At 40.1% G+C, this 26,802-nt stretch overlaps 3 protein-coding genes across 3 annotated transcripts in view; 2 read left to right on the top strand and 1 right to left on the bottom strand.

The window, feature by feature from the left end:
• Nucleotides 1-1,872: 1,872 nt before the first annotated feature.
• Nucleotides 1,873-14,029, top strand: aebp2 (AE binding protein 2). The gene is made up of 8 exons (XM_044343894.1): nt 1,873-2,533; nt 8,881-9,112; nt 9,452-9,559; nt 9,738-9,924; nt 10,069-10,193; nt 10,434-10,501; nt 13,340-13,453; nt 13,576-14,029. Exons 1-8 carry the CDS (start codon nt 2,010-2,012, stop codon nt 13,586-13,588), a joined length of 1,371 nt encoding a protein of 456 aa, XP_044199829.1. The 5' UTR covers nt 1,873-2,009; the 3' UTR covers nt 13,589-14,029.
• Nucleotides 14,030-15,367: 1,338 nt separating this feature from the next.
• ndufa5 (NADH:ubiquinone oxidoreductase subunit A5) lies at nt 15,368-18,693 on the top strand. The gene is made up of 5 exons (XM_044342938.1): nt 15,368-15,449; nt 16,933-16,977; nt 17,147-17,263; nt 17,349-17,414; nt 18,486-18,693. Exons 1-5 carry the CDS (start codon nt 15,429-15,431, stop codon nt 18,585-18,587), a joined length of 351 nt encoding a protein of 116 aa, XP_044198873.1. The 5' UTR covers nt 15,368-15,428; the 3' UTR covers nt 18,588-18,693.
• Nucleotides 18,681-26,802, bottom strand: part of cog5 (component of oligomeric golgi complex 5) — a 65,365-nt gene continuing 57,243 nt past the window's right edge. The window contains exons 16-22 of the mRNA XM_044342936.1: nt 26,435-26,497; nt 24,570-24,673; nt 23,048-23,285; nt 22,803-22,879; nt 20,983-21,109; nt 20,749-20,828; nt 18,681-19,538 (exon numbers count right to left, since the gene is read on the bottom strand). Of these exons, the coding sequence (XP_044198871.1) occupies nt 19,412-19,538; nt 20,749-20,828; nt 20,983-21,109; nt 22,803-22,879; nt 23,048-23,285; nt 24,570-24,673; nt 26,435-26,497 (816 nt within the window). The 3' untranslated portion in view covers nt 18,681-19,411. The remainder of the gene's footprint in view (nt 19,539-20,748; nt 20,829-20,982; nt 21,110-22,802; nt 22,880-23,047; nt 23,286-24,569; nt 24,674-26,434; nt 26,498-26,802) is intronic.

Raw genomic sequence — 26,802 nt, 5'->3', positions numbered from 1 at the left:
GTCAATATGCAAAAAGTTCATACCCCATCTGTTTTATATCATGTGAAATAAATGTTGATGTTCTTAAAAACATGCTTGTAGCTGATTTTTTTTTTTTTATTGTTGTCTGAATGTTTTTCAAGTCTAGTTCTCTAATCTGTCTTTTTGTCCATTTATCTGATATGCTTGGACTAAACCTGTAGGTTCCAGTCTTTTTGGTTTGTGTCTGCTTAAAGTGAATACCAATCAAAGGTTTGGACACACTTTCTCAGTCAAGTGAATGGGAAGGTGTGTCCAAACTTTTGCTACTGTACATTTCTACTTATGACCCCCCATTACAGGTTATGGACACAAATTGTGAGCTTATGCACCAATGAGAGATTTTTCTTTTTCAGATGGAATCCCAATGGGAAGTGAGCATTTAGTACTGAAGGTTAGCCCAAACACAAAACATGTAGCATGAATCTATCAAATATGTAAGCCTATGGCCACAGGACTGTGGTTGACATAAGCTAAATAGGAAAATGTTCTATTCACAAAAATAATGAGGTATTTGGTTTGTCTAAACAGGGTACAGAACTATGTCATGTAAAATGGGTGAAAGTGCAACCACTGCACCTGCAGTCTGCACCTTCCACATATCAGATTACATTGATAAATATTGGGGGGGGGTTATGGACTAATTGAGTCAGCTCTAGTTCAAAGCTCTGGAAAAAGATAGTAAATGGACCTTGGATTGAGATGATATATGAACTTCCATGCTTAACTTTTTACACAACAGGGACAATTAAAGTGCTGTGGATAAAATGTTAACAGCTACTGAGCTTGCTTGCCAAAAGATCAATCAACATGATCAATCCACATCATAAACCCCCATTTAATAATTAAAATAAATTAGCATGCTGCAAAATTCTGTTGGAATTCTGTATGTGCATGCAAAGAAATATGCATATTTTCTATTTTAATTATTACTACAACTATGATTAATCAACCAGGTGGATATGAGGTGTGGGGAATTTTGTAGCCTTAAATACCGACAGTTTAGTAACTTAAAATGGAACTTTTTCTCCCATCTGAATTCAGGCAGCACAAGAGCATGCCCTCATTTCAATGCAACAAGTCGGCCACTTAGGTCAGCACGGTTCAGAATATCCACAGGCTGAGTAGAGTTAGTTGTAGTTAAAGACAAAAATGGCTTTGGAACAGTTTTAAAGGCTAAAGCCTTTTGAAAACTGTGCTGGTGCCTTCAAGAATATGCACCTTGCTAGGATAAGAACGTGCCTTTTCAGCAGTTTTTGAGTTGGATCATTTCTCTGTTTGTCGGAACACGTGGAGCTGCGAGGCCACAATGCCAAAGATCGTCTATGTTTGCGAAGATGAATCATCTTTTTTATTTTTAAAAAAAGCTGTCTTTTACCCATTTCTTTAGAATGTTATCCATCATTTGTATATATTTTTTCTCATGACATGAGATATTCCATCAAGTTCAAAAATAATGATTGTGAAAGAAAAATAATTTTAGCCTAGCTATTGTAGCTTAACTAGTTTTAAGAGACGTTGATGATAGCTTTGCTGAATCAGGGTTACGTTTAGCTTTAGCTTAATTAGATCAGTATATAGATGTTGATGATAGATTTATATTTGTTTACATATTTACAGGTATCCACAAATGGCAGTCTGATGTCAGAGTTGGGCATTTTTCTGTTGGTGGGTGTCATAAAGATATACGTAAATAAAGCATTAAACTATGTCAAAAGGTCTAAGTGGTATGAATAATTTTTTAGGCACTGTGTCCTTCACATGAATTTGTTTGGGGTTGATATTATAGTTATTGCTGAGTGTAGGTTTAGGCACTGAGTGATGCATCTTCACAAATACACAAGCTTTGGCCATGCGGAGTCCAGACGTCACTACAAACCCCCTGCTGTGCTTTACGCTTGAAGCGGAGAGTGTGAGTGGAGGAAGAAGGGCAGCCTGGGGCAACTTTTCGAGTGGAACATCACAAAAATAGCTTTTCGTGTTGTTCGAAAATGCCTCAAATAACGAGCGAAGGGGCCGAACAAGATTCTCAGCCGACGTCGGACCAAAACGGCACCGGGGAAACGGCAGAAACCGGCAAGGAGGGACAGGCCGTGCCGGACCCCAAACAGGAACCGGGCGACAACAACGAGAACAGAGCAGGAATGGACGTGAGCAGTGGTCGTGGTGTGGCGGAGGAGGACAGGGACATCTCGTCTCCTGGTTCCGACGACGACAAAGAAACGGTTTCACCGACCGAAGAAAGGGACAACGATGAAGGAGAACCCGGCGGTAAACTATCTGAACCGGTGAAAAGTCCCGTACAGGGGAGTTTGGCGAGTAGCACTGATTCCGCACAAGAGGGCTCCCGGGTGCTGAAACAAGAACAAAGAGAGGGGGAGAACGTGTCCTCTTCACCGCCTGCAGACCGCACAAAGACCGCGGAGAAGCCCGAGCACGGCACCAAACGACGGGCCAGCGTGGAACTGACCTCGTCGGATGGAGAGCCGCTCAGTCGGATGGATTCAGAAGACAGGTCTGTTGAAGTAGTAAACAGTATGAAGAGGCCGTTTCTAGAACAACTGAGTGATTGTGTTAGGTCACAACACGAAGCTAAGTTTACTGTTTTTAAGTGTTAGTCAAGGACAACCGTTAAAAGGTTAAATCGTTTTTCTTCCGCCGGGAAATATAGTTCTTTAACGTCTCTAGATGACGTGCTTGTGTGTGATTTAGTTCACGATAACTCACCTGTCTTTAGGGAAGCGATCTAAACTGTTTTCACCCTAAATCTTCAGCTGTTCTGTTTTACTTATTTATATTACTTATGATACAAACAAACTAGATCCCCTTTAAACTGCCATATGTGGTCCCCACACTCCACTTTTACTTCACATGTGCTATCAAACTTCATGCTTAATACAATGCATATTCTAACTGATGGCGACATATAACGGAGACATTTTCACTTGCATTCATTCCCTCATGGAGGTCAAATCTGAAGTACATGTAGTGCAGATAGGATAAGAGGGGTTCGTTGTCTTGCTCAAGGGCACCTAAGCCCTGGCAGATGATTGCCATCATGGAGGTCAGTCTACCAAATCAAACCTCCTTCCACTTTCTTTTTTGTTAACACTGTTTCCATCCACCTGTTTGTGTGTGCATATTTCAATTTGCACTTGAAGAAACCTGAGTAGAAATAGCAGAAATTAAAAAAAAAAAATAGTCAAAATATCACCAAAAGGTTTTTATGCTGTGCAGAAAAGTTCTAGTATCAACAAATGCAAAGGAAACAGATTTAGCGAATAAATCATGATATATAAAAAGTATGTGACTTAAATCCATTGAAGAGCTGAAAACATCAGATCTGTGTGGAGCAATATGGAGACTGTAACATTCCTTAAATGAATACATGAAACAAACAGAAATGTCATATTTCCATCATGTTTTCCACATGGTATTCACTGGTATGAGCTTTGACTCTGTGGCTTTGTAGTAAATTGCACTGCAGTAAAGTGGTTCTTTGGCTGCATTTGGTTTGAATACTTTAAAGAGGTTTGAAGAGATAAAAATGACAAAAAATGAGGGAAGTCTGACAAAACATTTTTTTAAAGTTTTCCCATCTGTTTAATCATCTTGTGAGCCCTCATGTTTATCTTGTGGGGGTCCCTACCCCCATGTTGGGAACCACTGCTACAGGACATCAATGAATGTCCATGCACATGGCTGTACTCAGCCTCACATTGTAGTTGTTGTAATTAGTAATGTCATCAACATAACTTCAATTTTTTTGTTTGTTTGTTTGTTTTGCTTAAGTAGCTTTTAAAACATCTTTTTTTAAACTTCCAGAGTACTGTATATAATGATGAGGAGAAGGTAAATATGAAGAGAGAGTGCAGAGAGTAGTTGTTAGAAAGCAGATGTTTGCCATGTGAGTATATTTTTAATACAAACATCACACTTCCTGCAGCTGTTTCCTTGTAAAAGTCTTCCAACAGTTTGAATTGATTATGGATTTTTACCAGGAAGCAGCTGTAGGAAGCGTCAGGTGATCACTGGGCTCAGTTTATCTGAGGTTTAATTGAGGTTAAAAGATCTTTATCATATGTGGACATTTCGCTGCTCTCTTATGGCAGGTTAGGTGTAAACAGGTGATGAAGTGCAGGTATTTATTGTAGTTTTGACAAATCTCAAACATCCAGGTCACAAGGTGAACGATACTTGCCGCCCACAGTGTTAGATGTCCTCTCAGACCTGCGCTGACTCAGAGAAAACTCCAGACAAGCTACCAGAGGGACGTGGATGCACAGCTGTGTGTCTGTACATGAGAAGCAGTTTGGATCACAGTGTTGACAAATGACAGTAAATGAATCAACACTCATCATTAAAATGCAAAAGTAAGGCAGATGTAAGTGCTAGGGACGCACCAAACTGACTTTATCTCTATTTACCAAATAGTAACCTCAGTGTTGATCCACTCGCATCAACTTGAGTTTGTATGTGGACACACCATCACCGTCCCGGTACCTGCGTGTGCACACTCTGAGATGTGAGCATCTCTCAATTAGAAAGTGAATTTTTCCCTCCAGATGCCGGTGACAGGTTGAAACTATGTGAATCATTCAGAATGAACTGATGTCACCACGCTCAGAACATAAACATCAATCAAGGCATGCGGGTGGGAAGTGACTGAAACTGTACACACCTACACTGCTGCTTATTAGGTACAGTATGAGTAACACTACAGTCCACTGCTCATAGTCTAATTTTCAGTTTGATTACAGGAAACGTATCAGACGGTTGTCCGCTGGTATGTTCTCAGCCTCGGTGTAGCTGCTTGCTGATTAAATATTTTGCAGTGTGTCTGTATTCGGTCATTTTTCAACCATAAAAAAAAAAAGTATCAGTCTGTGTTGTGTCATTTTGAAACAGCTGAGGTAGTTGCACATTTCTGTGTAGGTCATCTGAAGGGAAATTTTACCATGGTGTTTAAATAGACCCGTCCCCTCCGCTTTTTGGAAATCCCACAGTTACTATCACAACATGAGCAGCATGCACCAGACAAGTTTGATGTTTGCTGTTGAGTCACTGCGCCCCGAAAACTCTGCTGCCACCTACACTGCACACTTTAACCAGTGAACAATACAAGAGATCAGATCAGCACACACACACACCGAAAACTAAACGTGGTTGCAGAATAATCCTCCGTCTCTTCCTCTGATATTTCTTTTGATTTTTGATTTGACGTGTTGTTTGGTGTGTACAGATGTGGTGGACAGGATGACTACAGTGTTGGGTGTTTCCTTTTTTGTGAGACGTTTGTATGTGAATGTAGAAGGGGACTAACATCAGTGACTGATGAATGAATGACATCACATACAGTATACACTACTGTACAGCCTGAAAGCCCAACAGGAGCCATTCATATGTACTGAACAGGTTTCAGGCTTCAACTAAGTTATTTTCATCCTATATTCATCTGCTAATTATTTCATCCATGAATAGTTTTGTCTATATATGAGGGCACGTCTTTGGCTTTTCTAGGGTTAAGGTGTTTCAAAGATATTTAGTATAATATATAAAATGCATAAAAGCAGCAAACCCTCACACTGGAGAAGCTAGAACCAGTAGTGATCAGCATTTTTGCTCTAAAAGTGACTCAAGTGATTCATCAATTAGAACAATGGCTGACTCATTTTCTGTTGAACCACCCTATGAATCAACTGAATCAACACTACACCATCCATCCATATATACGGATGCACATCTGTGTATTTTGTCAGAATTCAATATTTTTCACAATCACACACTCTTAATTTTCACTTTCATGTGAAGAGCTAAATGCTGTTGAGAAGCAGAGCAGCGCTACAACACCAGCAGGCTGAGGACAGCACACACACACACACACACACACACAGCACAGTGAAGACAGGATCTGCATTTGATCAGCTCCTTTAAAATCTGTCTGGATCAGTCCTGATACGGATCCTGAGGACGGGCTTTGCAGCAGCGCGTTGAACAGTATTTGTGTATGGAGTGCAGTAGAGGAGTGGCAGGGTCAATAAGTGACACTGAAAGTTTGACTAACACAGGCATGTATGCACACACACCTTTTAGAACATAAAAGGTATTAATATAACTTATATATTATAATATAATATAACTTTTTTTTAAAATTCACATACACTGGAAGGTCATAGCTCCACACTGTCCTACAGAACAGACTCAGACATGAATCCACAGTGTTCTCCAGCACTATATTCAAATTCATATCTCACATCACTCTTCCTCTCAGCTTTACAGAGAATATGAAACTAATCTCCTCTGAAGCATATCTCAACTCTTTCACAACCGTCCAACCAAGAGACGCTGGTAGAAATGGAATTGATTACCGCAGCGCACTTCTGACAGGACTTCCTAAAAAAAAAAAAAGACCATCAGTCACCTGAAACTTCTTCAAAATTCAGCTGCAAGAGTTCTGACCAAAACCAAAAACCCACATCATCCCACTTCTTAAATCTCTACACTGCCAGTAAGCCACAGAATAGATTTTAAAGTCTTATTACTTATTTATAAATCTCTACATGGAGATGGCCCTCAATATAAGACTGATATGCTGGAGCAATATAACCCTGCCAGACCTCTGAGATGATCAGGGAGTGGACTGCTAGTGATGCCCGGTGCAACATCTAAACTTGAAGTCACTATGCAGCTCAGTGCACACACACACACCCCGGCCCTCACAGCTTTCAATCCAGACTCAAACCTGATTTTCTTTTGAGCTTTTGACTAGATGTCTTTAGAGCTCAAGGTCTTATTAGTGTCGTATTTCATTCTTTTACTTTTACTTTCTTTTTTATTTCTGTTTAGATTTGATCTTTTCCTCTTCTTCAGTTGTTGTTTTAAGTTTGTATTGTGTTGCTGTAAGCTCTCTGTACAGCAGCTTGAATCCACCTCTGAAGAAACCTGCTTTATAGATAAAACTTTCCTTCTCTAATGAGCCACAAGATGATGATGATGATGTACAATGTGCTGAAGGAACATGGAGGACTTATTGGCTCCAGCTCACCTGTAATCACCACCATCAGTGTTACCTGCATCATGACAGTGTGTTTACACTTAGTTCAATTACATATGAAATCATCCGTTTTCATCAACTAGAGCTGTTTCATCAGCTATGTATTATTTCAGACTGCAGTGGGAGTCTTTGGACGGTGTTCTGTTAACCTGCTCATTGACGAGATAAACTCCATAAAAATAGAAAATCTGATTCGCTGCCTGCTTTAATACCCACTTGGCTGCCTCTCAACTGTTAGTGATCCTGCTGTTGTGGCAGCTGGAAGACTTCAGTGTAACTTTTGTTCTCACACAGCAGAGTGGCAGCTGGATGCTGCTGGACTCTGTGTATGTGTGTGTGTGTGTGTATATGTGTGTGTGTGTGTTGCACAGTAAACGTGATGGGTTAGTCCTCTTGTAGGATGTGTAAGCACAGCCCCCACAGAGAGTCAGTATGGACAGACTGATCAGAGCAGATGGCCATCTGGCTCAGCCCACACACACACACACACACACACACACACACACACACACACACACACACACACTTCAGATTAAAGTGAAAGAGTTTTAGCTCACTGGAGAAAAAAAACTGAACTTGACCCCTGTTTAGAGATTTCAGCAGTAATTGAGTTAAAACATCGAGTGTGTACGCTGCTTTACACACACTGATGTGTAACAACTACGTGTGAACACCACTGTTCCTCTTATTCGACATAGATTTGAATAACAGATTAGTGATGTGTGCATGTTACAGTGGAGAGTCTCAGAGAGAGTTATCAGCAGGAGTTTTAAATGTATTGATAAAAAAACTGAACCACCACACACTCACCTCATAAAACAGTATAATCAAGGATCTGTTATTAACGCTGATAAGACGCTTCATAAAAAGCTACAGTGAAGCTTCAACACATGAGATTGAAGTTAGTGATAACACGTGTAAAACAGTTTGGACTTCACTAAATCATGCAAAAATACCCAATAAACTAATAACATTTCAAATATATATAAAATCATGAAAAATATATTTTATTTCCTGCCTCAATAGGTAATCTGTGAATGTTTAATGAATGACTTATACTGGATGTTTGACACTGATATTGATTATTGCAGTTTTAAACATCTGATACTGATTTATGGACCAGTGTTCTTTATTTATTTATTTACTTGTTTGTTTGTTTGTATAACCACATAACATTTTCTCATCATTTCTTATTAGAATCTCATACATGAGTCACTTTTAAAGACTTATGATCCAGATATTCACTGTGCAGGACATTTAACACCGGATAGAAACCTGACAGACTGGATGAACTGGAACGAAACTGAACTTTGTTTCAAATGACAAATCCTTAGCATCTCTCTGTTGCAATTTCTTGTTTCTGCTGACACAATATCTGTTGATCTAAACTTCACATGAATCTTATTTCTCATGCTCTGGAACAGTGTTTCACTGTAGTTCCTCTTCTGTAGACATGTTTGTTTTCCTCACATGTGTCTTCAGTCGTACTCCAGGTGTGTGTGTGTGTGTGTTGTCTCAGGTAATGCTTCGCAGCCTGTTGACTCACCCAGTCATTACTGTGACGTTATTGACGTCTTATCTCACCCAAACAAAGCCAGAGAGATTCCTACTGGGTTTATTCAACATGTGCATGTGTGTTGATCTGGAATCTGGCTGTGTAGAAAGCTGATGGTTATCACAGTGTTGAGTCATCATAACATGACAAATATCATGTTACATAACCTACAATCCTTTTCTCCCTCGGTCATGTAGATCAATCAGTCTAATTCTTTCTGTCATGTGTGTGTGTGTGTGTGTGTTCTCTCTAGTATCAGCAGCACCCTGATGGACATGGAGAGCACGGCGTCCAGCGGTCGCTCCACCCCGGCCATGCTCAACGGTCACGGCGGGGGCGCGGTGGCAGGCAGCGGCTCGGCGCCGGCGGGCAGCAAATCGCTGAGCTACACGTGCTGCTGGGATCACTGCCAGCTGCTGTTTCCCAGCAGCCCCGACCTGGCTGAACACATCAGAGCCACGCATGTGGACGGGCAGAGAGGAGGGGTGAGCGTCTCCTCGTCATGTTACTGTGTGTGTGTGCGTGCTGCTCCAGAGTGTGTTCATGTTTCATTTAGAAAGGTGAAGACTGACATGAACGCTCCGGTGGCATCAAATCACTGACAGTTAGAGTGAGAATGTAATGTGAACCAACCGCTAAATGAAAGGTTTAATAGCAAGAAGTGGACAAATGTTAACTGCCAGCTGGAATCTCTGACAACTCCGACTTGTCTGAACAATATCAAGGAAAAGAATCACATTTCTCTATGTTTGTTCTTGACTTTTTTGAAAAGTTGCCCAATTCAACACTACAATAATCTGTGTGTGTATGTTTGTGCCAAGCAGGTGTTTGTGTGTCTGTGGAAAGGCTGTAAGGTGTACAACACACCGTCCACCAGTCAGAGCTGGCTGCAGAGACACATGCTCACACACAGCGGGGACAAACCATTCAAGGCAAGAACACACACACACACACACACACACACACACACACACACACACACACACACACACACACACACACACACCTCACGTCCACCAGAGATTAAATCACACTGCTCATTACTAAAGGACATGTGATGCACTGTGAAATCACTCTGACAGTGTGAACGGTGTGTGTGTCTTTCTGCAGTGTGTGGTGGGGGGCTGCAACGCTACGTTCGCCTCTCAGGGGGGGCTGGCTCGACACGTCCCCACTCACTTCAGCTCACAGGGTTCCTCCAAACTGTCCAATCAGGGCAAAGTGAAGGAGGAGTCTCCGTCCAAAGCTGGCCTCAACAAGAGAAGGAAACTGAAGAACAAACACAGACGCTCCCTCCGTACGTACAACACACACACACACACACACACACACTCACACTCACTCACTGTATATACTCTATAATGCAGCTTCAAGGCCATATTTTCACATTGTTACACACACAAACTTCAGTCATATTTATAATTACTTTTGAATATTCCAGCTCGACCTCATGACTTCTTTGATGCTCAGACCATGGACGCCATCCGCCATCGAGCCATCTGCCTCAACCTGGCAACACACATCGAGAGTCTGGGCAACGGACACAGTGTGGTGTTCCACAGCACGGTGAGGGCACACACACACAGCAGCAGAGCTCCACATGTAGCAGTGCAGTGATGCATTGCTGACCGTAGCTTGTAGAACAAGAGGACAGAGCAGAGTGTTCTCCACCAAGCAGCACTTTGCACTGTATGAAGTTTTGTAATGGTAAGCTGAGTGAGAGCTCAGTGATGCGGAGTGATGAGAGATCACTTATTTCCGTGTGTGTGTGTGTGTGTGTGTGTGTGTGTGTGTGTGTGTTTTCAGGTAATAGCCAGGAGGAAAGAAGACTCTGGGAAAGTGAAGGTCTTGTTGCACTGGACACCTGAGGACATGTAAGACATGATTTTCTCTTCTTCTCTTCTTCTTCTTCTTCTGATCACTCTGTCACAGCTGTTTCAAATACAGAATAAAGCTCTGATCAGACAGAGTGCTTCTTAGCAGCCTGGAGCAGCTTTTTGTAATTGTTTTCAATGAGAGTGAAGCTTTTTGTTCGCTGCTTTTGCGTTTCTGAGCGCCTCGTGTTTTAGTGCTCTATGCGCCTCATGTTGTTTCAGGAGCACCCTGAACACCTCGAAATGAAAAAACTTCAGTTGAGAGCAGAAAAGTGCCCAATGTCATTTGTGTTTTTTTCCCCATTGTCAAATTGGATAAATTGAGAGGTGAGCCCTCTCCAACAGACATGGAGGACAAACTAGTGGTGGCTGTTGCTGGATACCTGGAGCTGTTTGGTTTTACCAACTGTAGTTACCATGATCAAAGAGACAACAGCAGGCCTGGAGGGAGTTTACTGCACAGCTAAATGAGGCCATATCAGACCAAATCAGGCATTGTGGTGCACTACCACGGGGTAGAGTGGAGGTGCTTGAGCGTGTTTATGCTCTAGAACGGAACCTCTGTGAAACAATCAGAAAGTCATTTTTTATTGATCTGATTCACCAGCTCTCTCGCTACTACCTCTCTCCATTCACTATCTAGGTCACTCGACCACAGCTGCTCTCACTCGCGCTCTCTCTCTCTTCCTAAGGTCTTTTTTTAAAATGAGTCAGGACAGCAAAGTCTAACTTAACTTACAATGTTATCAAATGAAGAGAAATGTCCTCCCCTTGTCTGAGTATCGTCTTTGTTAGCTTTACAGCTCAGATCAGTCTGATCACCAGCTGTGATTTACCGCTGCGGTGTGAAGTCGGGTTGCATTTCTCCAAAAGTCGACTCTCAACCAACTTCCTCACCGAAGGCCATTGTGGCACCGCTGCGGCTGAAACCCCTGCAGCCTAAATGCACTACCCCCATTCTAATGAATGGGAGGACCGGCATTTTCACCACATCGCCTGATTTGATCTCAATACAACCTAATGGTTAGACTAAGGACAGATGATTCCGTGGTTGCCTAGCAACAATTTAAAAAAAAAAAAAAAAAAAAGACGCCGCAAGCTGCTCTTTTTTTAAAATTGTAGACTTCAACAAAAAAGGAAGTGCAGTGTGTCTTTGTGTTTTGCACCCTGCAATAAGATCAAAGGTCAAACCTAGTATATGGCTATACTATGAATGGTCAATGTGTGAAATTGTGGCCAGTGTGTTACAGGGATAGTCAGTGATAGTGTCTATAATGTGAATTCCTGGATATCAAATGTTCATCTGCTATTTTTTGTAGTGGTCCCAGTAATATTTGCTGGTTAAGTGTATTGAAGTTGTATATCACATGACACAGTTAAGCTACGTTTGAGTCAAAAAAAGGTTATTAATGCAGTTGCAAGAACATTAATTACCACTCATATCTTAAGATGTTTGATTTAATTATAACTATTCTAGTTATCTGTTAACTCCCCCTGCTCTTTCACCTGTTTCACTCTGTATTGAGTGTTTAGTCAGAGTGAAGGTTATTTAGGGTGCTTTAACTAAGCACTCTCCCTCATGCCTCTATGCACCTCTTTCCCAGTCGATGATCATGGAGGCTGCAGTGGAAATTATAAATGAAAGTATTGACAGCATTTTGGGTGCAAATTCAGGAAGCTTATCTCTACCTGGTTACTGCAGTTACAGTCAAATTAAGCGCACCTGCAGGGCAGCTGCCCCACACTTGACTGATGTAACAGCTACATGAGTCTCATGTTTTACCTGCAAGACTCGTGTTTAAATGTTGTTCATCATTTGTGATGTGAAAATGTCAAAGAAATAAAAAGCTTGCATCCTGTAACTATCAAATAAATGTGAAACAAGACACCCCAAGACAGACTTGAGCCTGACTGGTTTTATATACAACAGTCTGCAGACCTGATCTACATGATGGAGTGATGTGTGTGTTCACTGTAGCTAATGTTAGTCCAGCTGCTGGAAACAGCTGCAGCAGACTCACAAATACTGTCACTCCAACTTTATTTATTATTTATCTAGCTTTATCTTTTAACATTTACTGCTACCGCTAAAATGCATTTATACTCAGAGCAGGGGAGTGAACTTGTACAGTTAATGACTTTTGTCTTTACTTTGTCAGAAACGTGTATTTAGAGTCCTGCTTGTCCTGAATGTTAGCATTGTAGCGCTGCTTTCTGCTGTCAGACACTCAGCCTGCATTAACTGAGCTGCTGCTTCTGTACAACATGCTAGTTTAGCATTAGCATGAGCCTCAGATAGCTAAACTGGACATCCACCAAACAACAAATCCTTGGAGTTTTCACGACTTCATGCTTCAGAGTTCATCAACACAACAGTGAGCAGAGTGAGGCATGCTGCAACTTTTTCTCTCTTGGACATGAGGGATGTGTGTTTGTTTTACAATTAGTGCGGCCCAAACACACCTCTAACCCCCCCTTATTAAAGAGTAAGACACTCCACCTGGTGGTGCAACCGCGTACTACAGCAAATGTCCTGAACATTTTCTGACAGTTACACCACACATCTTCTGCATTATTGGTCAAAATATTTCCAATCTGTTGAATTATAAACAGCAATTACTCAGTAATCATTTTCTCATATTTTTTTTTTATCAGATCTCATCCCAACTATAGATCTACTCTATTTTAAGATCTACAGTGTTCCAGGCTTTAACCGGCACTGTTAAAATGTAGCTTTGCACTTCTCACACAGAAGGAAACATCAGTATTGTATTTGATGCACAGTGCAGATGTGAGCTTTGATCCAGTGAATGTAAATGTGTTCTTTAAACCTCTCAGACTGCCAGATGTGTGGGTGAATGAGAGCGACCGGCTGCAGCAGAAGACCAAAGTGGTGCATCTGTCCAAGCTGCCCACGGACACAGCTGTACTCCTCGACCCCAACATCTACAGGTGTGTGTGTGTGTGTGTGTGTGTGTGTGTGTGTCCAGAGTGAACAGAACTCTCTTTGCTTCAGGGCACTGAACATTAGTTTGACGTTGATAAAATCTCTGAATCTTTTTATTTCCACACAGGATGTTCTTCTAACCACCTCCAGAGGAACTCCACCGTCACTTCCTGCTATTAACCACCGAGTCCATCTCTACGTTCCTCCTCTCCCACTCCTCCCTCTCCCAGAGGATGCTGGGAGTTTAGTGACGTGTTTTAAGGCTGTGTGAGGCCTGCGTTAGGTGCTGAGTTTACTGAGGACATTTAGGGGGAGATGTTGCTTGTTTTAGGTAACACAACTAGACTGAAAACTAACTGACAGAAGTGTAACTGTAGACACATTTGTAGAGAGACGCTGTCTTTGTAAATACTTGAGATTTGTAATATATTTTTATACTTTGAATTTTTTACTGTACTGTAGATAGATGTCCCTTTTCTGCCAAACATTCTAAATAGATGTTTTAAAAACTGATAATAATGGTCATGTGCATATAGCTGGCATTGCTCTTGTTTGATGTCATTAAACTTTTCCAACTCCCACCTGGTCTGAAATTCTTACCTGCCTGCCACACACAACAGGTGCTTTTGATGGCACAGATTGGCAATCAATGTCCCAAAAAAAGTCAGCACACACTTCTCTGATAACGAGTGTAAAAGTTAAAAGGATACATGATGAAAACAGGATTAACATGTATGGACTGGACGTCCTCACAGGTGAATTAGGTATAAATTTAAATCACACACAAGACTTCACAGCCATATATCCACCTCCTCATTACACCTGTAATCAATACATGACACCAATAAATATTAATGTAATAAAGCAATAAAATGGCATTTTTATTTTACTTTTTAAAAATTTCCCTCTCAGCAGAGGGTTCATCTGATATTGGTTGTATATTATTTACTAGTTTAAATGGTGTATGGTTTCATATACCCTCATGACATCATCAGGGTTAGTCTGGATTGGGTTTGAGACTACAGATTTATAACAAAACCTGTTAGACTGGAGGTGAGGTCTGAAAGAAGCAGGCGTTTAGGAGTTAGGGGTGTCTAATGAAAGAAACTGTTGAGTTGCATCATGGGAAATGTAGGCAATAGTGCATTTGAAGCTTAACCCTAACTAGTGACCTTAAGTTAACTTAAAATCTGTCTCTTGCAAGTCCCCTAAACGTTATGGAAGTTTGATACTAAGTCACTGCAGTAACCCTAACTGGTTTCATCTGAGGAATTCTACCCAAAACCTGCATGAATTGACAAATAGCAACGATGAACCTAAATAATGCAGCATGAAAATATTTCTCCAGAGTTTTAACATTGTCGTGCTGCCGAGATTCATAAATATCAGAATATATTCTGGGAATTCAATTTTCACATGGCCCCTCTGTAATTCCATAAGCAACATATTGTAGCTCTTTGTAGTTTAAAGTGTAGAGAAGGAAATTATTAATCTTGTTTAAATTTCCTGCCAAGAACTGAGGAATTTCTTTGTCTTGAACTAGAAATGCAGTTTGACCAGATTCTAACTAAGACAAGTTAGGCAGGTTTATGATGGCAAACATGTTCAGTAGAAGACGCTAGAAAATGTTTTTAATTCGTGACACATTAGAAGTGTTGCAGAGGGCGCCATGCTGCTGGTGAAATAGGTTAAAGTCACGCGGTGCAGGATAAAAAGCCTCACCATACCAAAGTAAATATTGTCTAAATGTTAAAATACGTCCAGACGCTCATTTTTATGAACAATTTCCTAAACAGCGAATGATATCGTTAACATAATTATTTTGACTGATAGTATTTATAACGCAAAACGTTGTGGTCATGTATGCAAATGATGACATAAAACTTAAAATAGAAAAAACTACAAGGTTAAAAAAAAAGGGTCTTGCGCTGACGTCATATTTAGTGGCCGGAAATCTCAGACGGGATCGTGTCCGCAGAGATGGCTGGGCTACTGAAAAAGGTTCGAGCAGAGGTCATTTATGTGTTTCAGTGATAGAAATCAGAGGTGGAAGTTTTTTCTGTGCACTTCAATGTTTTCTGTGACCGTGTAATTCTTTACTTAACTCACAGCTCAGTTTGACTGCTAGGTATTAGCTTTGTACCGTTAGCATAGCTAGCTGTGTAGACGCAGTATTATTCAGTAACGTTATACAACTTGCTTCATTTCCACGAAAATACTGAATACATTCTCTTCTCTTTCCGTTTCATTAACCGAAGTTTTGTCACTTGTGTAACTGTACTAGAGTCGCTAACACCAGCAATTAGTCTGGTGCCCTTTCGGCATCCATACACACGACTCGCTGCAATATGCTGAACTCTGATAGCAAAATGAAATCATTGATTTAATATGTCCTGTGTTTAAACGGGTTGTTTCATTATAATCAAATATATAACAAATTGTCTTGTTTTGTACAATCTGTAAGCGGGTCTGTTGTTTAAAAAAGATCATGGGAATCGAATGAGTGTTAGCTTATTCTTGATTGTATCACAACATTAGCTCTGCTTGACTTTTTCTTGCGACATTAAGTAAAAAGTTTAAAATTTAAACAGTTGAGACGGACATTAAACTTCTGGACAGTTTTTGAATCAGAGTTACTAGATAAGTTCTTTGTGGCCTTTTGTTGTGACTCTACCGCAGGTGACGTAATGAACCGTGTTGTCACCTGCAGAGGACACAGAGAAGAGTTTAACCGGATAAAATTGTCCCATTCAGGATGTGAGCTTTTAAAATTACAGATTAGTCTGGAGCTGCAACCATTAATCAATTAGTTGCCAACTATTAAATTAATTGCCAACTATTTTGATAATCTATTAATCATCATTAGTCATTTTTTAAGAAAAAATATGTCCAAATTCTCTGACTCCAGCGTCTTAAATGTGAATATTTCTTGGTTTCTTTAGTGCTCTATGACAGTAAACTGAATATCTTTGGGATGTGGACAAAACAAAACATTTGAGGACATTAGCTTGGGCTTTGAGAAACAGTGATTGACATTTTTCACCATTTTCTGACATTTTATGGTCCAAATAACTAATCAATTAATCAAGAAATAATCGACAGATTAATCGATAATGAAAATAATCATTAGTTGCGGCCCTATAAAAGTTAAAATCGACTTGAATCAGACAAGGCTGCCCCATTCAGGGTGTGAACTTTTAAGGCCATGAGACTGTTTAGTCCAGTGTGTATATATGGTAGATTTATGAATGTCATTCATAACCAGTCCAGTACTTGACAATGACTTCAACCATAACATCTTTAATTACTCACTATGTTAAAGATCCAGAGCCTTATGTTTATATCAGGATCAGGAAAATCTACTGCAGTGTTGTAAATAAGCAAACCCACAGTGATGATCAGGAAGGAGGTTGATTAAGTGAAGAAGTATGTTGGTGAAGTTACTCAGACTTTAACACTCGTCTCTCCTGTTATTCTCTTCCAGACGACCGGTCTGGTCGGCCTGGCAGTGTCCCACAACCCTCATGAGGTGAGCAGCTGACAGTGAACGCACCACACACACACATCAGTAATAAACCCTGACAACATGATGGCTAATGAATGCAGTCATTGAAGCCACACAGTATTGTTTTTCATGGCTCATCATCAGCTGTTTAACACTCTTCCTCTAACTAACCTGCTCTGCTCTCCTTCTCCAGCGTCTGAGGATTCTATACTCTAAGATCCTGGCGTCGCTGCAGGCCATGCCGCAGGACGCCGCCTACAGGAAATACACAGAGCAGCTGGTCAACGAGAGGTTTGGCCACGTCAAAGCGGTGAGCAACAGATCTGCCGCGTGAGCAAATAGTCAGCATTGAGCTTGTCCGTGTGTTCGTATGATACAAATCTCTCTCTTCATAGGAGCCTGATGTAGAGAAGCTGGAGAAGAAGATAAACTGTGGGCAGATTGAAGAAGTCATTTTCCAGGTAGGTCACTAGTAGACGTACTGTGCTCATGAGTTCATTCACTGTCAGATTTTATGGAGTCAAGTTGGATTGAGTTGTTCCAGTCTTGTTCAGTTGGTGTCTGACAGTCAGCAGATAAAATCATACAGCGGTCTGTCTCACCAAGATTACTTTGAACATGTTTCATATTTACAGCTGAATCAGGGATTTAAACATCAAGTGTGAGCTTGAATTACTTAAAAAAAAAAAAGAGTTGAACCAGGTGTCTCTCTCTGTAGAGTTTAGTCTTTGTTGCTCGTCTCCATCATTTCAACCAAATTTAGACTTTTTTCCTTTGCTTCTGTTATCTGATTTTGATGGTTGTCTGTTTTGTTACAAACACATTTGAAAAGTTGTGTTCTCACTTAGTGACACAACTATGATAGAAAATAGTCTGTTGTTTAATGTCAGTCATTCAGTATGTGCTCCTTTTTGATTGTTGTCTGTCATTATTGGTAGAAGATACCTCAGGTAGTTGTAGTCTTTGTTGGCTTCCGGTATCTCGGGGTTTGTGCTGGTAGCTGTAGTTGTGATTGAAGCTGATCTGTTCAGGCTTCAAGTGGATAACTCTGCATCCTTGCTCTTGTGTAAATCACCGTGTCAGACAGATCACATGTCATTGTATATAGATTATCCTCTGTTTATCAGTGTGTGCTCATCTCACTGCTGCTCTTTAGATTGAATGTGATAAAGTAATTCAGCACTAAATTAATCAAATCTGCTCAGAAACTGTAGACATTAGTCCTGAGAAGAGATTATTCAGTTGATAAATTGGTATTTTTAACTAATAAATAACTTACTGATCAAAACTTGAACCAAATATTTGTTACATGTTCATCACTGGGCTTCAGAGGTGTTGATAGGTATATTTCTAGACATAGTCAGGCTAGCAGTTTCCCCCTGCTTCCAGTCTTTATGCTAAGCTAGGCTAACCACGTCCTGATTCCTCTCATGTCACTCTGAACAACACATGTCTGAACTACCTCTTTAAAGCAGGATAATGTGCATGTGATGGTGTATCAAAGTGTTTACATGTTGTGTGTGTGTGTGCAGGCGGAGTGTGAGCTGGCTCTGTCCAGGAAGATGGCCGAGTGGAAACCATGGGAGCCACTGATAGAGGAGCCCCCTCCCAACCAGTGGAAATGGCCCATCTGAATACACCTGTGTATACTGCTGCTGTCATACCGTCTCTGTGTGTGTAATCTATACTTCTACTTCTAGTGAAGTAATGAACAAATAAAACTCTGCAAATATTTCTCCATTTATTTCCCAAGAGTCACTTATTCACTCCCCACAGACACATTTAGTAAGTTGTAAGAGTTGATGTTTTAGTCAACAATTAGAACTCCTCCTGTGGAACTGATAAGTGGAGGCTGCTGTATAAACAGATAATGAATGACAATATAATAATACAGTCCTAATATAACATGTCTTCATAGGAGAAGTTAGAATTGTTGACAAATACAGTTAAAATGTCCTTATATCTACTATATAGGGGGCCTTGAAGTAAAGTGTTACCACTACAGTATGTACACCATTACATCAGTCATTACATTTTTACAGCTGTCTTTACAGATGCCTTTTCATAATTCTGGAATTATATTTGTTACAGTTAGTTTTCTCTAAGAGACAACTTTTGATGAGATTTGGTCCTGCAAGATAACATTTGGAGCAAATAACTTACATTTTTGGTTTGATGAAGAGTGCCGCTGTCTGTTATTAGCATCAGAAGTAAAAAGAGCAAAATGAAATATCCCATGCATTCCCTACGCAACAGTCATTTGATTCAGTCAAAACGGTAAAAAATTACAGTTCTAGTTGTTAGAGTAATAAATACGTATATCCAGAGGAAGCTTGAAGTAGTGTGCATAGAGCTAGACCCGATCCCAACAAACAGCATCCTCTGCCTTCTCGTACCCTCCTCACAGTAGCTCTGACAGAGCTTCACTCTGCAGTCAGGTAAATGCTGCGCTGCTCCCTCAGGCTCTGACTTCCTGTGAACCACTGGTGGCTCTCTGCAACAGCTGGAGCATGATGGGATAGATGGGTGCGAACTCCTTTCCCTGCCGAGCCCTCACCGACTGCACGTAGGCCTCCAGAGCCCCCCTTACAGAGGAACAGACAGAATGATTATATGATCAGATTTCATCTGTAAAGACATCAGTGGAAACAAAGGAGAACTTTGGTTTTTATAACAACTTGCTTTAACGTGGAAATGAATGTATCCGCACACACGTTTCACACCGGATGGAAGAAAAAGTATTGAAGCAAACGACCTGTTGGATTCACTTTATATCAGAACTCTTCTTAAGTATAATAGCCTACTGCATATGTGACACTGACAACAGAAATATTACATGTAAAATGTTTATCAGAGATTTTGAGAAATAATTTCCTTCCCCAAAAACAATCAGACAGAAATCATTCAATATAACAAGTAACATCAAGTAACATTTTATGTACAGTCAGGCCTCTGAGCTTCTACATAGATCAATATAATTGATTTATTAATCGTATTATTCCCCGTCAGATCCTGAATGAAATTGTTTTTCACTTTTAGACTGATTCTTGAATGTGCGTGAATGTGGATGTTCTCATTATTCAAGCATGTTGTCCTGCTGAGCTCTGATATTACTGGCAGCAGTCTGAAGCGTCGTAAATATACACAATGACTACTCACAAATGCTGCAAGAGTGAGTATTGTGGCAGATCAATGGTTTGTAGTGACTTTAATGGAAGAGTGTTTTTTTTCCACATATTATAAGTTGAAAAGAATACTACCTAACATGCAGTAAGTTTGTGTTTCTAACAAGTTTCTAACATTGCTCCTGTACAAAATGTTGATGGGTTGAAATGTCAGAGTTTTGGGAAATGCCCAAACAGAAGACCATCATACTGGGACTGTGTGTGATTGTCTACAGAAATAAAGTGAAGCCATTGGAAGGAAGGAAGGACATCAATCTAAAAACTGATGGGATGCTTTTTAAAATGTTCAGCTGGCATGTAAGTATATAATATATAGATTTCTATTTAAATAAAATAAAAATGTAGAAAACTGGAAGCGTAACAATCTGTCTGGTTGTATTAGAGATCACCACTAGAGGCTGATCATCCTCCACAGTTCAACTACTTCTTCATGTCTCTGCTCTCTATGGTAATAAAGTGTTAAAGTTCCCTGTTGTCAAGAATAAATGCCCTCACTTCTTTTTAATCTCAAGAATTTAAGGGTCACTGTTGATGGATCTTTGTTCCTCACAGTCACGTGGACTTCCTACAGGCAGGTGAGGCTGACAGAGGCTTAAATGTGCGTAATTACCTGATGAGGGAGAGCCGGTCTCTCTCAGAGGGATGATCATCAAGCCACTGGGAGTAACGAGCGATGGACCACTCTGCTCTCTGTGGGTGACCAGTTCATTTAGTTAGTATAGTGACAAAACTGCTCTCCTAGTTCTTCGGATTCATTTGAAAACCTCCAATCATTGATAATCATGACATGCTGTAAATCCCTATTTAGTATGTGAATGTTGTGAGTGTGTGAGTGTGTACAGGCCTGGTGAGGTGACTTGAGTTCAGACGGAGCTCTGGTGAAGAAGAAGTGCAGCAGGGTGCTGTAGGGGATCAGGTCACCCACAGCTGGACTGCTGGCTATCAGCTCGCTGGTCTGAAACAGCAGAGGCCTGAAACACAAACACACAATTAACAGTCACATCCTGTATACTGACTAACAGCCGGTCTTATTATAGTGGTGTCTTTGGACTGTGTGAGAGCAGATATGAGGTTTTAGCATCGACTCAAAAGCTAAACTGCTGATTGAGAGCTGGCAAAAAAAACAATATCCTAGAGTTCTGTAAAGAAGTGATCTATATGATTCTGCAAGATCATTTCGTAACCATAGTAACACGTGTGTCAGCAGAGGAGTGCAGGGATTTTCCCCCGATCAATCACAAAGTGAGAAGCAGTCAAAACAACAATGTGTTCTACCTCATGTAGTCCTCATTAAAACCAGAGTGAAATGTAGCATCTAGACAGTAACTATCCTCCAGGTCATGTCCTCTATCTGTTGTCATTATTCATGCCACTTGAGGGCCAGTAGATTTGTTTAATTCATATCTGCATGCCTGAAGAAATATGTGTTTTAGAATTTGTATTATTCAAGCAGTTTACAGTCAGAGCAAAATATCTGATTATGCTAAGCTAACCAACGTTATTTGCTCATGTAGGCTAACATTATTGACATAATGTTTTGTAATTTGATGTATTTTTTCTGTCAAATGTACTGAGGAGTGTCATGCTCAGATAAGTCGACCATATTCCATATAACCTCCTTTACTCTTCAATTAAAACGGGGACTTGAACTTCATAAGTCAAGCTATCTGAAGCTTGTGTCAGTTTACTGAAATGAACTAAAACCGATGTTGTCTGGAAGGTGCAGCAGGAAATCAATCTAAAACTGCTGCTATGCTTTGAAACCAGTCAACAATAATGTGAGGTATATGTGATTTGTAAATAATGTACTTCAACATGGAAAACTGCAGGTCTGCTAAGGTTCTATATTAATGTTCTGTAACAGTGATCTTAAAGGGTCAGTTCACCCAAATTACTGTCACTGAAATCACTGAAATTTCTGCCTCCACCCCAACACAAGAGGATGAATTGATGTTTCTTTTGTGGTACTTAAAGCACAGAAAATGACATTTGCAGAACTCAACAGCAACATTTTTCCTGAATAATATTACCCTGGATAATCAACACAGCTCAAATTTTATTGAAACTACTGAAAAAATAGTATTGATTAAAACTGTTGACAGTGGGGTTTGTGGGTTATTATAGGAACACTGGGACATTGTTTGTGGAGAGACATAGCTGTGGAACTTTAATTTTTCAATTGTCTAAGGTTGTCTGAGTGCTGGAGTCAGAAATCTAAGAAACAGATGCCTTCAAAGCATGTATGGCTGGATACCATTAGAGGTAATAGAGAAGTGAGTTTTTATGTAACGCTGTGTTGACATGATTTTGGAAAAATAACTTTTGTGCTAATTTGTTGAACTTTGACACCAGGCTGTACTGACCTGCTGTCTGAAGGCTACTGCTTGTGCTGCGATTAAGGATGTAGGACCAATTAATAAAGTGTGTTTCTGAATGTCAATACAAGAATATGAAATATGATACTTTAGATTCAGCTACCAGGTTTGTTTGTTTGTCTGCATTGATCTAACTACTGTTAGCTGCTAGCTACTGTTATCTTTGCTAAAAATGATTTTGCCTGATCAGAGGAGATCATGATAGGTTATAAAACTGGCTGTTCTCTAATTCCCACTACAACCCTGTGCCGGTGTTGTGTTAATCTTCATGATTTATGAGCGTACACACCTGAAAGAACGCAGCATTCTGTACGGTTTCCCCAAATCAGACACTCTTCTGCAGAGAGGAGCCACTGCCATCTCCATCTGACACACAAAAACAAAAGTGAGCATGAGCATACAAACACAGCCATGCATTCACCAGTCTGGTGAAGCCAGGACCTTGGCATTGTTGAATCATCTGTCAACCATCCATGACAGAAGGGATAGTCTGGAATGTCTGAAAAACATCTGCCTCAGAAAGGAGGCCCTAACCTGTGCAAAGTCAGCTGCCAGCCTCATTTTGCCGCCCTCGCCCAGCGGGCGCAGCAGGCTGGCGTGGCGTATGAACAGCTCGATGGCTCTCTGAGCGATGGACTCGGTGCTCTCGTAGATGAAGTCCACGCATTGGAAGGGTCTGAAGTAGTCGGCCATCACTCTGGAGATGAAACCCTGTAGTTCCTTCATGTAGAGCGAGCAGGGAACGTCAGGCTTATCAGGGCTGGACAACGGCCTGCAACACACAAACACACACACACACACAAAAGATGCTGGTATAGGAGGTATGGTATGTCAAGCAGTGTGACCCACAACATCACACTACATCCTCTTCATTTTCTAAGAAGAATATCCTTCAAATTGAAAGAGACACAAACTGTAGCATTTGGTTTTAACTCACACACAAACTAAATTTATGTGTGAATGAAATTAAAAAAAATAATCTCTTCTCTAAACAGCTGTTGGATAACAAAACCCAAACTCAGTCAGCCACTGATGATGAGTAAAAATACATTTCTTCACAAGCCTGCAGTAAAGCTTCTGTGTGATGTTATTTTCAAGTAAATATCACACAAGGAAGTTACATTTAATTAAATCAAGCATTGAAACAGATAAAGTGTAACTGAGCCATGTTGGAGCTGTAGGAGACAGTGTCTTCTACAGACGCCGTTAAATGTTGATTTTTCCCTCCAGCAGATTCGTGCAGACGTTCAGCTTGATGTGTGTCACTTGATCTGATGTGTGTTGATTGAACAAATGAAAAAAACATTTTATTTGCGGGTCTGACTATCTGCTCCGTGATAATAATGAATGGAGAACTCAATATGTGCTTAAAGCAACATGGGTCGAGGGACGAGTATTATTCAAAGTTCCACAATATTACTAATGCTAATACTATACATGACTTTCTTTACTCTGAGGAAGATAAATTTATTAATGAAACTCCTTATCATTTGAACAAAATTCTAAATTCATAACTTTATAAGAACTGTGACTAAAAAAAGGCCAAAATTAGCAAAATTTTTGTAAATATCTGATCAAAATAAGTGAAACATTAAATCAACATAAATAAACATAAAAGTAAAAATCTGACCAGACATTCTATTATAGATTTTAGGACTTTTTTGTGGCCATCTATTTGTTACATTTTAGAAGAAACACATTCATTACTAAAACAAACAAATCAAAAAAAAAAGAGAGAAACCTTATAGAGGCAAAAAGTGTATAAAGTAATGGAAAAACAGTTTTCCTCATGATTCTAGGTAAAAACTTGATACCTCCCTCTATACAGAGATTTTATCTGAGGAACAAAAACAATCTGGTGAGGATCTGACGCTCAGTAAAGATAGTTTTACACAGTTTTTAATACTCAGTACTGAGACAGGACTGAGGGTTGATACCCAGGTTCAACCCTGACATTGAGGTGGCTTTTCAGCGAGAAACAGGACAACTCATTCACACTGACACCTGTCAGTTATGTTCACTTAGTGTAGAACAGCTATGAGAGAAAATGACTGACCCTGAGAAGTCTTCCTGGTGTAATGTGATGATGATGGCCTCGATGGAGTCAGTCACTGACTGCAGCAGAGGCTGTACCGCGCTGCTCATCAGGGCCTGCACTCCCTGAATCACAAAACAGGGACAGATGATAGATTCTGTTAGAAATGTACGGTGCCTTGAATAACACAGGCGGGTAGAGCAAACTCCAGACCTGACAGCTACTGTGCATCCACAAAGACCACATCACATTTAGTTTACCGCTCATTACCTGGATCTCAGGGGCTCCTTGTTGCCATAGTAACTTGTGTAGTCAGGTGAGCAGTAGGTACATACATATGAGGTTGGATGACTGATTTACACTTGAGATATAGGTTTGTTATCAGCTGTGCGGATGTGTGTTTGTCAGTGTGCTGATAAGAGCAGGATCTTTTCTCTGCTTCATCTCTACAGAGATCAACTGAAATTCAATATCTGACCCACTAGACTGTGTGCTCCCAGGAGTGTGTGTGACAGGACTTTAAACCCTGCAGACAGATTCCCGTTAGCAAAACTTTCCCTTTGCAGACGGCAACAGGTGTAGAAAAATAGAATGTATGCAAGTAGATTATTGATCAAATGTGTTCAAATAAATTGAAAAGTGCAGAAAAATGGCTAAACCAAAGACATTTAACAGCTGTTGTATGTGTTTGAGATTAAATTAACTTCTCTAAAAGATGCATCCACTCCAGCACACCTCTCATAGTGTGGAGCTGTGTTCATTTTATGAATGAAATCTATTGAAAAAGAATCACTTTCCAGATGAAAACCTAAAGACTAAAACAAAACTATGACTAAATGTATAAAAATGTTGATAAAAGGAATGAAAACTAAATGCTAGTGTGAACGATGGATAAAATGAACTAATTCATATTTTAATGCATCTGCAGAATTACGCACAGTAGCTCCTGATTAGTAAACATATCTTCTTCCGCCCATAAATATCTCTTCTTCACAAGCTGATTTAGCTGCTTGACCTGTTGCACTAATGAGCAGCTTCTTGTATTTCACTAACAACGTGCCTCTGCCAGTAATGATGGCTAATGTTACCGGTTCTTGGAAAGAAGACGGGGAAAAAAAAAATCTACAATCCCAAAGGAAATTGGTGGCAACAAAATAGGTCCGACTAACCACAAAAACATGCAGACAAACACATCAACATTTATAAAAAAGGTAAACTACTGAAACATTATTGAGGGTTGTGGATGTGGATGTAATCTTAATGTTATGTTTAGTCACAATTTGAATCCTTCTCTCTTCCCTTTGGCTCACAGACCTCCCCAGATGTGAGGTCTGCAGCTGCTGGAACCTTCTCGAATGTTTAGAAGGGAGAAATTCAAAATGCACAAAGAAAACTAGGCTAAAATGTAACTAAAACAGTTTTGTCAAAAGACAAACTAAATCAAAACACATGCTGAGTTGAAAAAAAAAACACTTAAAATGCTTCATAAAAGAATCCCTTAAGAATTTAATCAACTGTGCAGGTCTGAGTTTTCTAATTCACAGTTATGATGAAAAAATGTGAGCTTCAGGCCTTTTCTAAATTGACAAAAAACTCTATTATAATAATATACCCAAGAGGACATTGTTCCCTGTGATTATGTTACAGCAGTAACACAGCAGGTAAAAGACACAGTCTCCACACTATCAGCACAGAAGAATGTGACTTTTCTACCAAAGCATTTAAACTGAGAAAGAATGTTTTAAACAGCATTTATGATAAATACAAAAACACAAAAAAACACTACATGGTTTGTATACCAAATAATGAACATGTTTATGAATGAAAATGAGTGAAAATGTACGGATATGAAAGAAAATGAAAACATGCGTGTTAACAGTTGATACCTCCAAAGAAGAAGAGAGGGCCTCCGCAGCAGCCGGTGGACACGACCCCAAACCTGAAATAATCTACAACAACAAAACACAAGAGCTTTAGGTGCTGAGACTATGGAGACAGCTGTACAATGTCTTGTGTGGCTCTGGAGGGAACTTTGTAAAGTTTGAAAAATGAACCCTGTTGATGTCATCAGTTGAAAGACGCCATTGATCCAGTGTTTTCAGAGCTTGACCAATTCTTGAGACTAAAAGTCAGAATATATCTGCTGATTTTATTTTGACAATTATTTTTTAAATCTTTCATAAAATCATCAGGTGCTAGTAATATATGCAGTTATGTGTCTTCTGAATCTTCGAAATTTTACATGTATTGTTGT

This window comes from Thunnus albacares, chromosome 23 (assembly GCF_914725855.1).
Source record: "Thunnus albacares chromosome 23, fThuAlb1.1, whole genome shotgun sequence".
NCBI lineage: Eukaryota > Metazoa > Chordata > Actinopteri > Scombriformes > Scombridae > Thunnus > Thunnus albacares.
The sequence above is the reverse complement of the archived record's forward strand: the minus strand, read 5'-3'. Positions and strand labels throughout refer to the sequence as shown.